The following is a 13,610-nucleotide window of genomic DNA, read 5'->3' as shown; positions in this document are numbered from 1 at the left end:
TTAATCATTTTACTGAGATACTGCTATGTGCCAGGCTCTGGGTGGGACATCTCACTTACATTTCTTTCTTTTCCTCTTTCTCTCTTTTAGACAGGGTCTCGCTCTGTTGCCCAGGCTGGAGTGTAGTGGTGTGATCATGGCTCACTGCATCCTCAGCCTCCCAGGTTCCAGCAATCCTCCCACCCCAGCCTCCCAAGTAGCTGGGACAACAGGTACATGCCACCACACCTGGTTAATTTTTGTATTTTTCCTGGAGATGGGTTTTCGCCATGTTGCCCAGGCTGATCTCGAACCCCTGACCTCAAGCGATCCACCCACCTTGGCCTCCCAAAGTGCTAGGATTACAGGGGTGAGCCACTGCACCTGGCCGTCTCTTACATTTCCTTCTCAACTTTGCAACAACCCTAGGAGATAAATATTATTATTCCCATTCTAGTGATGAGGAAATTGAGGTCCAGATGAGTATAGCTGTTCTTATCCCCAATCTGAGGATCAGGACTCTTCTTTGTAAGACATAAATAGGCCATGTCTTTGAGCAGAAAAGCCTTAGAATATTGTAGGGAAGACGATTTGCATGTTTAACTTGGATAGTCCTCACCACTGAGTTAATATTTCCAGGTCAGAGCGCCTCCGAGAGAAAAAGGTGGTGGCCTTGGAGCTCCGGTCTCCTTAACTGCACCCTGGGAAGTCTTCACACGGCCTTTCTTTTTCCCCTGGTGGTCTAATCTGGAGTCAGATCCAGCCATCAGCTCTTACAGACGGGGAAGGACCGGGAGCCAACGGGAAAACAACAGGTGAGCTTGTGAACAGTCCCCTTCTGTGTCTCGGGCAGGGTGTCTGCCCGGGCGACTGTGGGGCTGCACTGACTTCCAGAACCTTCTGCCTCTGCAGGTGTTTTAGGAACTTGGCCTCAACGCTTCAGTGACCCATATTTTATTACCTTTCAGGTTTCTATAATTCATCATTCACCCCTTTCTGAAAACCTAGAATGAAAAAGTTTAGCAGCTCAGCGCCCCGGCCTCTCTCCATTCTCTCCCCAAACACATCGGCCTGTTTGTTCTCTTTCATCCCCGCTCTTCCTGTTGCATTCTGCCGGTTCAATGGGGAAGGAGTGAAACCGGATGGCTGGACCCAGTGCGGGGAAATGACTTCAGAGCCACCTTTGTTTCCCTCATTCCTTTGAGCGCACTTGGCCCCGCGTCTCTATGAAAGGGCTTGTTTGAACCATTCGGAACATCCAGCAAGCCAGAGATGCTGCGGCCAGAACCGCTCGCATCTTTTCAGGCTGCCTGAGACTCTGGGTTAAACTGCCAAATTTTTGCAACAAAACTAACCATGACATTGGACATTGTGTTATAAATTAGCCACAGCCTTCCAAGCAAATTGTCTCTTTTTATTGTATCAGTGTGAGCCTTGGAAACATTTGGCTTCAGCTACTACCTTCAGGGAGGCTCAGAGGATATTTTTGTTTTGCCCCAAACCAACTCTACAGACTCCAAGTAGCATGTGCTAATATCCATATCTTCATGCACGGTTATTCTTATCACACTCCCTCTGCGAACCTCTGTCAGTTACGTTCCATCTCTCTGTCTCACATCCACCAACCTGCTTTCAAGTTTTGATGTGGCAGAAACTCTCTCTGAACATCTATAAAACAAAGGATGCACTTCTCTTTTGGAATGCATTTCACGATAATTATGTGAAACTTCTTATAAAGAATAGTTCTTTTCACATATACAGTCAGAGATATTAAAATGCATGTTTATTAGCAATGTATAGAATTTTATTGTTTGGTGCTCACAGAATCAATGTAGATTTCCACATTTGTTAGGTCATTCTGGGTGTGTGCGTGTCGTGTGGGGAGAGAGGCCATGCCCATCTGTTTGAACTATGTCACCAAAAGCTAGATCAAGATTTTTAATTAGGCTGAGAGTGGTAGCTCACGCCTGTAATACCAGCACTCTGGGAGGCCAAGGCGGGTGGATCACTTCAGGTCAGGAGTTCCAGACCAGCCTGGCCAACATGGTGAAACCCTGTCTCTACTAAAAATACAAAAAATTAGCTGGGCGTGGTGGCACATACCTATAATCCCAGCTACTTGGAAGGCTGAGGCACAAGAATTGTTTGAACCTGGGAGGCAGAGGTTGCAGTGAGTGAGATCGCATCACTGCACTCCAGCCTGGGTGACACAGTGAGATTCTGTCTCAGGAAAAACAAACAAACAAAAAAAACCTTTTAATTAAAAGGAACCCCCCCCAAAATACACAGTTGGTAATTTCTTTTCCTATTTTTTCTTAACTTTTACACACACACACACACACACACACACACACATCGCAGGACAAATTTAGGCTCAGAAATAACCTTAAGTAGTAAACTTTATTAAGCTAAAATGCCATTTATTAAAAATAAAATAAACCTTCTTATAATATTTGCAAAACACAACCCATGACATTTGATAATCTTGAGTGCTGTCATCAGAACCAAGAACACTGTATTACTGCCTATGTCCTTCCACATTGGAAATAAAGACAACTGTGACAATATATTGCATTGTACACAACAACTACGCAACATTGTAAGTAACAATAAACACTGTGTCAGTTTACAACAACTTGTTTAACTTGTATTCTCTGTCAAAGTGAACAAAACTCATTTTCTTTCACATTTTCCCAGCAGGAATCTTTATTTAACCTGAACTGTTTCTAAGTGTGACTGAGACTCTGGCGAGCTGGTCCCAGATGAGATGGGATCAAGTTTCCCTAAGGAGTCCTCCCTGTCCAAGAACAACTATCAAAGCATAATCCATCTACTCTTCCCCATTTCCTCTCTATTACTACTCTCCTCTACCCAGAAAGGAGAAATCTAGAACAAAGGTAAGGGCTACTCTCTGCAGCTCCTTCCCTGACTTTTGTGTTCCAGGAAGAGTTATACTTGGATGGGACGGGGGGCACTGATACAGGGCAAACAATGGACAAGGCCGCCACTTCTCCTAGAGACAGTGTGAATATCAACCCCTACTGGGTAATTTAAACTTTCCAGAGAATATTGACCTTCTTAGAAGTAAGTAGCCCTTTAAAAAGTGAACCTCATTATTCCATTAGAGGTCTAAGCTCTAGCCAGCTATGCAGCATATTTTAGCAACCAACTGTTTACATTCTGCTGGCTTTCTGCAAGAGGACAGTTTTGCACAGGACGACAGGCGGCTTCACAGCAGTACACCCCATCTCCGTTCTTACAGAGGAGAGGGATGGTGCTACATCTGAAACACACTCACATATCACAGAGGCTTTGAGTCCCCAGTCTGCCATTTCCAAGGTCCAAGCTTCTTGACCCAAAGCAAGAGTAGGTGGCAGGGACGGGGAAATGGACAGGAGACACTAAGTTTCTACACAAGTAAAAGGAAATCTGAGGCACACACCTCTGCAAAGTGAAAGGAATCACCAACACACACACACAACCCCCTTTAGGCAAAGACAAGAGCGGTTGTTATGGTGGACACAAGTTGCTCCTCAAGCATGTCCTCAATGTGGGAGGCCACAGCAGCTGCCTCCCCTTGAGACAGCCCCTGGGGCCCGTGCCAGCGGCCACAGTAACTGGCTGGCCCTTGCCAGCTGTCACGCTTTGCATGCCACTGCTTCAGCCTGGCACAAGGGACCATCCAAGTCACCAGCTCCAACCAGCCCCAAATCCCGTGCCCAGGCTGGAGCTGGATGGCCACCCAGTACCCTCTTCTGGGGCCCTCTACCAAGGCACTGAAATACACAGCATATCCAGTTGACAGTATCCTTGGCTGGGGGAGAGATAAGTTTTCCAAGGAGGAGATGAGGTGAGACTTAGGTCTAAAGAAAACCCTCAGGGACACCCACAGGAAAGAGGGGTGCTTCTGGGGGGGGGAAAGCAGCATGTGTGTGTTTCCATCTCTTTGATTCCTGGGTGCCCCTTCCTGTGGGTAGGAAATGGGGAGGGTACAAGTTAGGCAACTCTGGCCAAGGCTTTAGATTTTATCTTCCCCATTCACTTCCTCTTCCTGCTGGCAGGGTAAGATCCTAGGGGCCCCACCTAGGCTGTGTGCAGGGGAGGAAGCCAGAGGAGGAGGTCACCAGGGCCCCAATCTGGCATCTCAGCTACAGGACAGAGGATCCTGAAAGAGAGGGTGGGCATTGCCAGAGAGGCTGGAGCAGGGTTTATGGTGGCAGGATTCTGGGGACACTCTCTTGGGGAACATGGCTGGAACCCACGAACTCAACAATATTGGCACGGTCTAGTCTGGCCTCCATCCTTACACCCAGTCCCCAATCCGCCCCATCATGGCCCCTTCCTGGGCTTCTTGGAAGCCTGGTTCTGCTGGAGGGAATTCAGGAAGCCAGTCCTTGGTGGGGCAGCTCTGCCTGTCCTGTCTGAAGGCACAGAGCAATCAATTGCCTTCTGGGAGCCTCAGTTATATCATGGACAGCAAGGGATCAAAAATGCCCAACTCACAGGGGCCCCGTGAGAACCAAACGTGAAAGTGTCTGTAAAAATGACTTGAAAGCAAGCTGCTTAACCGAAGGCGAAATGATCAGTGAGGCGTTAAACTTAATTGCTTGAAACATTCAAGACTATTCCCTTGGTCTCTCTCTCTCCTTCCTGCTTAGTATGGTTCTGCTTAAGCACTCAGCCCCTTCCTGCCAAGGCTTCCCTCTCTCTCCCAAAGTGGGGCCCCCAGCGCCATGTCCATGTCAGGCCAGGCCCCCCTGAGAGGCAGGAAGCCCTACCAGGTTCCTTGCCTGTCTATAAAATCTTTAGGAAAATGCTTGGGTTAGAGCATTGTCAGGAGTTTGTGCGTTTAAGGGATGAGACTCTGAGCTAATGGAGATTTCAGACCATCCTTAGAGAACTCCAGGACACACAGTAAGTGCCAAGCACTATGGTAGGCTTCAGGAGGATGCAGAAATGAGCAGGTGGTCCCTACTGTAAAAAAATCATAGCCAAATGCAGAGATGGTATCCACATAACACAATCTAGGCTATGAAGAAATCCTATCAATGGTTTGCCAAGAGTCATGAAAGGAGGAAGAGGAGAAATTACCAAGGCTTCCAGAAGAAAGCAAGGTTGGAGCTAAACCTCAGGCATAAGCAGGATGCTACATGCAGAGCTGGGGGTCAGAGGCAAAGATCAGAGTGAACCCATGTGGCAAATATTGGTGGAAGAAAACCAGAACAAAGCAGCCCTGAAACCATCAAGCACAGGCACCAGCTCCTAGAGCAGAGATGAGCTCCCCTGTTGGGAATGGACAGGCCCTTCAATCGCATCTCTCTTCTCACACCAAAGAGCCCCACGGTGGAGGAGGCTCATTTTCCTTCTGTCATACTCTAAATTAGTGCTCTCCAGTAGAATTTTCTGTGAAGATGGAAATGTTCTGTATCTGTGCTGTTCAGTAGACAGTCACTAGCACCTGTGAGGACTATGCACTTGAAGTAATTTTAGTGCAACTGGAGAACTCAATTTTTAACTTCATTTTATTTTCATTCATTTACATTTAAATAGGCATATTGGATGGTAGAGGTTTAGATGCCAAAATGCCCTCTTCCCCAGGACATTGACAAGTTGTGGTAGCACGTACTGATGCCGGGGGTAGAAAATGCCCATAGACACCAAGTAATGCTCTTTTATTTGGCAAATAAAATGATTCATTCCCACCCTCAACCGATAGGACTATGTGGGTGTTTTGTTTTGTTTCTAATAAGAGGCCAATTTCCGAGTGACTTTTGCTTAAGCAAATGTCACGTTGCTGATAGACCATCCCTTTTGGGGAGGAGAGAAACCCGACCCAAAGACTCCTTTGTCCCTAAAGACTTTTCGATCAGAAGGATGGGGAAGGAGGTTGGGAGTGGCAGGGAGGAACCATCCTAACACTACTTGTCATTTAGTCCAGAAATTTAGCGACCTGAACCTGGCAGGAAATTATGTATTTTAAGGAAAAAAAAAAAAAAAGATACATTCATGTTCATAGCAGCATAATTCACAACATCCAAAAGCTCCCCAAATGTCCATCCATGAATGAATGGATGAACAAAATGTGGTATATCCATATACTGGAATATTATTCAGCCTTGAAAAGGAAGAAACTTCTGATGCATGCTCGGACATAGATAAACCTCGAAGACAGTATGCTAAGTGAAAGAAATCAGTCGCTAAAAGACAAGTACTGTATGATTCTACTTATATGAGGGACCTAGAGTAAAACAAATTCATAGAGACAGAAAAGAAGGGTGAATTCCAGGAGCTGGGGGAGGGGAAGTGGGGAGTTGTTTAATGGGTGGAGTTTCAGGGTTGCAAGTTGAAAAGAGTTCTGGAGATTGGTTGTACAACAATGTGAATTTAATTTAAATCAATTTAATGTGCACACTAACGTATATAACATTACTAAACAGTAGTCTAAAAACAAGATGGTAAATTTTATGTTATGAATAGGTGATCACAGTTTAAAAAAAAAAAAGTATGGGGGAGGTTGTTTTTGAGTAGACAGTTGCTGGAGGAAGGCACGTGAGTTGCAGCCTGACCAGTGCGACCAGTCCTCCTTCAACAGCCCCGCTTGCCTGAAAAGGTGCCCTTACTCCACTCAGTGGGCCTGTCCCGCGCCGCTGGCGCAGGCGCTCACAATAACCTCCTAGAGCGGTGCCAGCCGCACCTCCGCGCGGCCCCGGCGCAAGCAGCCAATGAACACGCGGCTGCGCCCGGCCTCGCGCCTCCATTGGCTGCGCCCCGCCGCCCGCTGCCCCGCAGGTTCCCAAGCCGGGTTTAAAGGGGTAGGGCGCGGGCCAGGGCCCCACCATCGGCTCCCCAAGCGCAGGTCCGCTGGGAGGGGCGGCCTGCCGACGGGCCCACCCCGGGGCGTTCCTGAAGTGCGTCCTTGGCCGCCCCCACCGCCTCCCAGATGTACTATGCGGTTTCCCAGGCGCGCGTGAACGCGGCCCCCGGGACCATGCTGCGGCCACAGCGGCCCGGAGACGTGCAGCTCGGGGCCTCCCTCTACGAGCTGGTGGGCTATAGGCAGCCGCCCTCCTCCTCCTCCTCCTCCTCCACCACCTCTTCCACTTCCTCCTCCTCCACGACGGCCCCCCTCCTCCCCAAGGCTGCGCGCGAGAAGCCGGAGGCGCCGGCCGAGCCTCCAGGCCCCGGGCCTGGGTCCGGCGCGCACGCGGGCGGCAGCGCCCGGCCGGACGCCAAGGAGGAGCAGCAGCAGCAGCTGCGGCGCAAGATCAACAGCCGCGAGCGGAAGCGCATGCAGGACCTGAACCTGGCCATGGACGCGCTGCGCGAGGTCATCCTGCCCTACTCAGCGGCGCACTGCCAGGGCGCTCCCGGCCGCAAGCTCTCCAAGATCGCCACGCTGCTGCTCGCCCGCAACTACATCCTACTGCTGGGCAGCTCGCTGCAGGAGCTGCGCCGCGCGCTGGGCGAGGGCGCCGGGCCCGCCGCGCCGCGCCTGCTGCTGGCCGGGCTGCCCCTGCTCGCCGCCGCGCCCGGCTCCGTGCTGCTGGCGCCCGGCGCCGTGGGACCCCCCGATGCGCTGCGCCCCGCCAAGTACCTGTCTCTGGCGCTGGACGAGCCGCCATGCGGCCAGTTCGCGCTCCCCGGCGGCGGCACAGGCGGCCCCGGCCTCTGCACCTGCGCCGTGTGCAAGTTCCCGCACCTGGTCCCGGCCAGCCTGGGCCTGGCCGCCGTGCAGGCGCAGTTCTCCAAGTGAGGGCCAGCCTGAGCCTGGGGCGCGACCTCGGCCCGGCGTCCCTCCGCTCAGCTTCTCCGCGCCCCTGCTCCCTGCGTCAGGGAGAGCGAGGCCGAACAAGGAGAGCATTTCGAACCTTCCAGTCCAGAGGAAGGGACTGTCGGGCACCCCCTTCCCCGCCCCCACCCCTGGGAAGTTAAAGGGACCGGAGCGGTTGTTCGATGGCGCCTCGGGGCTGTTTGGGGTTCTGGGTCGGTTCCAGCGGCTTTAGGCTCTAAAGCCAGCACATCACTCACCCAGCACATCTCTCTCCCTGTCCCTGGAGTTCCGCGCTTCGCGGGGCCGATGTAGAACTGAGGGCGCCATGCCGTGGTTGGCGCGCCCTGGGTGCGGCGAGAGGCCATCCCCGAGCGTGACCTCCCCGGAGCTGAGCACTCCGGCTCTCAGTACTAGGGGCTGCGCTCGAGCAGCGGCGGGGGCGGAGGGAGGGTTCTTTTCCTTCTCCTCGGCCAGAGGCCACGGGCGCCCTTGTTCCCGCCGGCCAGGTCCTATCAAAGGAGGCTGCCGGACCTCAAGAGGCAGAAAAAGACCAGTTAGGCGGTGCGGACGGTCTGGGACGTGGCAGACGGACGGACCCTCGGCGGACAGGTGGTCAGCGTCCGGGTGCGGTGGGTAGGGGCGAGGACAACGCAGGATGCGCTGGGTTGGGACTTGGGTCCGCTTTTGTAGACCAGCTGTTTGGAGAACTGTATTTAACACTCGCGCAACCAGTGTTTTGTCGCAGAGAGTTTTCGCTCTTGAATCCTGGGGGTTTCTTAGAAGGCAACTTAGAACTCGAGATTCACCTTTTGCCTCCCTTTCCCCAAAAGTAGCGTAACCAACATTTAAGCTTGCTTAAAAACGAAAACCAACCGCCTTGCACGCAGTGTTCCCGATTTACTAAAATAAGTAACCAGGCGTTTCACAGTCGCCGTCCTGTCAAGATCGCTAATTAACGTTCTCATTAAAAGACACGCAGGAGGACCGGGAGCCCTGAACCGCCCGCTGCTCGGTGGATCCCAGCTGCGGTGGCGACGGCGGGAAGGCGCTTTCCGCTGTTCCTTAGCGGGCCGGGCCCTTGACCAGCGCGGCCCGCAAGTCTTCCTCCTCGCGGTCTTGCAGTTGAAGAGCTACATACGTAATCAGTTTCGATTTGTTACAGATGTTAACAAATTCCTTTACCCAAGGTTATGCTATCACCTTTCCGCAGTTTGCTTTGATTTGTTTCTACGTTTAAGGTTTTGGTTGTTGGTAGCAGCTGAATTTAATTGGCACTTTTATTTTACTTCTAACCTTGTTTCCTGACGCTGTACAGAATCAACAAAATAAAACATTTAAAGTCTGATTTTTTAACATTTTTTGCCTGATTTGTTTGGTAATAAAAAAGTCCTTGTATCCTAGTGGATTTAGAACCTCGGGGTGAAGGTAGGTTGGCAAATGATCGGGGTCCCACGTTTTAAAACGTGACTTCCTGATTTGTAAAATAATCCAATGAACAGGCAACTGTAGTTCAAGTTCAGGCATCCGTGGGAAACGTGAGGATTGTAGGTAAGTGGGTGGGTGGGATAGAGAATGGAATGGAGAAGGGAGAGAGGCAATTCCAGGAATTCATTCTTTGCCAAGCTTCAGGCATAGGTCTCTTTTAACTACAACTTCATCCCCTGGAAAATGGGTTAAGCAATATCTTTATCATAAAATTGTAGCTCAACATCTTTCTGGGATAGCCACCTTTTCTATATCCTTGGACAGAAGCTTAACACCACACAAGTATGAGCTTCCCGCTGCTGCACCCACCTACCCTATCATTTAAATCAGGTTGGAATTGTCTTCACCTGAGAGGACAAGAAAGCTCGTCTGTCTGTTTGGTGCTGTTAAGAAGAACTTGGAAGGCTGACCTGCTCACATTGCAGTATTGAAACACTGCATAGTTATTAATGAAACTCAACCACTGTTTAATGCAGGGGAGTAGTAGAGAAGTAGTGTCCCCTTTTACCTGATGAAAATTAAAGAAAACCCGGAGACTTACTCAATTTCATCCATGTTGGTGTCTCATTTAGAGAAAATGAGCACTCACTTTGGAGGTGGGGGAAGAGGTGGGAGGTGGCTGGACAGACGGCATTGCCTGGCTACCATGCTGTGTCCATTTCCTTATGATGTCAGGAGAGGGCATGGGAGAAGGTGCACGAACTCATTCCAAAAGAGGATTTCTCGTGCTTCCTAGATTGCCACCAGCAAAGTCACCAGCTTTTATAAAAAATTCTGTAGATTTAAACTCTGGCCTTCTGTTTATTCAACACCTGTCCTTGCTTACCTTATATCTTGGCAAGGGGCAGGGGGAAAAAAGTGAAAATCAATGAAATCAAAAGCAATTCAGGTTCTCCTTAAAACAAAAATACTTCTAAGGGATTAGAAACAAACAATTTCTCCCACAGTCCAACACCAGCACCTAGATGCCACTGTCATTCCAGACATCCTCTCTAAAAGAAGCACAAAGCTACAGGGCAGAAAATGGGTCTGCTCATCTCTACCTGTAAATGGGAACAAGCAGCCCATGCCTTATAGGAAAGGCGACACTATGTGTGTGATTTTTTTTTTATTTAATCAAGAAAACCATAGCTTATCATGCTTTTCAGAAAGGTCAAAGGCTATAAATAAATTTAACAAGGATACACGGGGCTGTTTCGGGTACCATCAAAATACTTATCTGCCTGCATGCAGTGTGTTTTTGGCCATTGTGCCAAGCAAGATTAGCAGACTTGCTCTATGTAAGGAGTTTACATCCTGAAAAATAGTACCAGCAAGCATTGAAGAGACCTGTAGGATGAAAGAGGTAAAAGGTAATTATATACAGTGTCCACAATGCAAAGTCAGACTGCTCAACATCTGTGTATGGCAGGGCAGTGTGTTCTGCATGCACGGAGTTTCAGCTTAGACATGTGTGTTCCAGGGCATGGAACTGCTTTTAGAAATCTTCAGTACTATGTCACACCAGCAAAGGAGCTAGTTGAATTGCCCACCTTACTTGATTTTAGCCGGAGTGGGCTTTGTGCAGAAGGAACAAGTGTAAGCTAGTCTTTGAAGGGGTTGGGACAGCGGGGAGGGTCTTAGTAAGGTTCTTGGAGAAAGGCACTCTAACACCTCAGAAGCAAGATGAGAAGGAACCAAACAATGGCTCACTGCCAAAGAAGTTTCCTGCATCCAGCCAACCACCAAAGTGAGGTCCCGGCAATTAGAGTAAACTGAACCTAATGGGGAAATTCACAAGGCCCTGAGAAATTACGTTGTTATATGTATTGGAGTCCAGGCGAGCAATCAGTAAACAGAGAGCAGAATAAATACATGATGGGATTTGCCTAGCCCGCAGTGATGGTCTATTTACAGATGTTCTCCTCTAAGGAAAACGGATGACACTAGGCATAAAACTGTAACCTTGTGAAATATACAGCTTAGAGGGTAAGTGGTTCCTTCGAGGAAGAGGCTCCTCTCCAATCATGGAAAATATTTCCACTTACTGAAGTGTAGATGATGAACAACAGTGCTTCCATGTTGCACTCTGCTTTGAGGTGTTTGGTCTTTCCTGAATGCTTAGGTACTCAGGTGAGGCTGGGAACAAGAGAGCCTCAGCCTGCTAACTAGACCCCCTGCAGCCTCCTGTTGTGTTGAGGAAGCCAGCCAGGAAAAAAGGGGCTTTTCTTTCTGCCATAGAAAGATACCTGATGAACTCGTCAAAAGCAAGGTGATGGTTGAGAAGAGTCATTCAATTGACGCTTTTGCTCGCTGGGTATACAGTGCATTGACTGGGAAAGTATATTTCCCTTATAAGGTATTTTCCTGCTTCTTCACTGCCTCTTCCCTCTTCTGCACACACAATAAATACTCAATAAGATTACCACATTTACCACATTCACTGAAGTAGGCTCACAAAGCAATGGGGTGAAAAATGCCATGTTTTTCAAAACCATGAATTCACTTTTATCCAGCAGATTTTAGTTGTGGGGAAAGATGTTAGAAATACTGTTTCCAAGTAAGATTCAGTTAGAGTGCAAAACTGGAGTAGCAAGATCTTCCTCGAAACCTACACACAAACTAGTCTCGTTATTTATGGAGACATTGGGAAATCATTCTTAAGAAGTTCCCATTCTGTCATTTTTAACTAAGCCCAGCGTAAAAGCTGAAATGCCTGAAAAGAAACCAAGCCACATTCTTTCTGCTCACATGGGATTAGGAGCTCTCCGCAAACGTTCCCCTTTCCCTCCTGCTGCTGTTGAGAGGCCAGGCTCTGAGCTCAGGACTAGCAGCTGAATATTCCAAGTCCTTAAACTCCACAGGCTGCATGACACTTGTGTGTGTGTGTGTGTGTGTGTGTGTGTGTGTGTGTGTGGTGGGTGGTGGCTGGGGCAGGAATGCCTTGATTGAAAGCAAAAAGAATGCATTTTATGTCCATGCTCAGCCTTCTGCGGTGACCACAGAGGACAGAGCACACAGGTAGGCCACTACCTGGGACAAAGGCCTCAGACACCAAATCATATCTGAGTCTCACAGATGCTGGCAGGCAAAGGCACTCGCAAATCATCCATTGTCTTTTCTCCCTACCGAATAAGGCAACCGAGGCCCAGGATGGCCGGGAACCATAGTCAAAGCCACAGAGGTGGTCAGAGGCAGCAATGCCAGGGACTAGCGCCTGCTTTGGGGAAGCACAGGCTGCTTCCTTGCTCTGTTCTGGTGAGATAGGGAATGGGAACCCCAACAGGAGGTCCCCACCCAGAGCTGAGCATGTTCTTCTGCCCCATGGAAAATCTCAGTGCTCTGGTCTCTTCCAGGCTCTCTGCTCAGCCTGTGGTCTGTCCTTGCTGGTGGCATCCAGGAGAGATAGGCTCAGGACCAATCCCTTGCTGGCTGACCTGGCTGTAGTTGAGCCACCTGAACTTTCTCGGCAGCCTCGCCCCCTAGCCCCAAGAAAGGCCCAGACCGGTGACAGGGAGTGGCAGAGGCAAGGCCACCGCTGTGAGAGATCCTCTGACGGTTGCAGGTTTGTCACTTGAGTTTCAGAAAGTGAGCAAGCAGGCAGCTGACAGACAAGGGCAGTGGGGTGCCAGGAGAAAACGGCTTCTGAGGGCACAGCTTCGGAGACTTTCTCCTCCTGGCTGCCTCACAGTGTTTTCACGCGGACACTAGACATTCTGACCCTGCTGGAACCTGGGTCAACGTCGTCAGCATCTGTTTGCTGAGTGTTTTTCATGGACATGAGTGATTCTCCAACAGGACCCTCTGCAGTGGTGGCCTGAAATCGAGGACAGATGCCCCTGACAGGCCCTGTACCTGGAGAACCAATCCAAGGCAGGCCATGGGGCCCAGGAAACAGGCTCCCAGCACTGGGATTCAATAAGGGCTGTTGTGTCCCAGAAGCTTCTAAGTAACGTGGGTAACTGTTAGAGAATGCCAAAGTCATGCGACCAGGAGACTTCAAAATCACAAGAGCAGATGAGAAGACTCATCTGTGAGGTTAAACAGAAAGAAAAAACAAAAGCTAACTCACCTGGGGGCAGGCAGGTGGGAAGAAGCTACTCATTGCAGAAATGGCAGAGCAGTACTACTAGAAATAAAAATAACAATAGTGCTGATAAGAATTCATATTGGCCGGGTGTGGTGGCTCACGCCTGTAATCCCAGCACTTTGGGAGGCCAAGGCGGGCGGATCACGAGGTCAGGAGATTGAGACCATCCTGGCTAACACGGTGAAACCCCGTCTCTACTAAAAATACAAAAAAATTAGCCTGGCGTGGTGGCGGCGCCTGTAGTCCCAGCTTCTTGGGAGGCTGAGGCAGGAGAATGGCGGGTACCCGGGAGGCGGAGCTTGCAGT

General features: G+C 49.8%; 1 protein-coding gene across 1 annotated transcript; it reads left to right on the top strand.

The window, feature by feature from the left end:
* The first annotated feature begins 6,805 nt into the window (after positions 1–6,805).
* OLIG1 (oligodendrocyte transcription factor 1) lies at positions 6,806–8,013 on the top strand. Its single transcript, XM_007964726.3, has one exon. The coding sequence runs from the start codon at positions 6,920–6,922 to the stop codon at positions 7,730–7,732; it is 813 nt and encodes a 270-aa protein (XP_007962917.2). The 5' UTR covers positions 6,806–6,919; the 3' UTR covers positions 7,733–8,013.
* The last annotated feature ends 5,597 nt before the right edge of the window (positions 8,014–13,610 follow it).

Source organism: Chlorocebus sabaeus, chromosome 2, assembly GCF_047675955.1.
Source record: "Chlorocebus sabaeus isolate Y175 chromosome 2, mChlSab1.0.hap1, whole genome shotgun sequence".
Taxonomy (NCBI): domain Eukaryota; kingdom Metazoa; phylum Chordata; class Mammalia; order Primates; family Cercopithecidae; genus Chlorocebus; species Chlorocebus sabaeus.
Note: the sequence above shows the minus strand (reverse complement) of the source record. Positions and strands in the feature narration are given on the sequence as shown.

What these genes read in the sequence shown, in the direction of transcription:
- OLIG1 (XM_007964726.3), top strand. Translation starts at nt 6,920, where the DNA reads ATGTACTATGCGGTTTCCCAGGCGCGCGTGAACGCGGCCCCCGGGACC.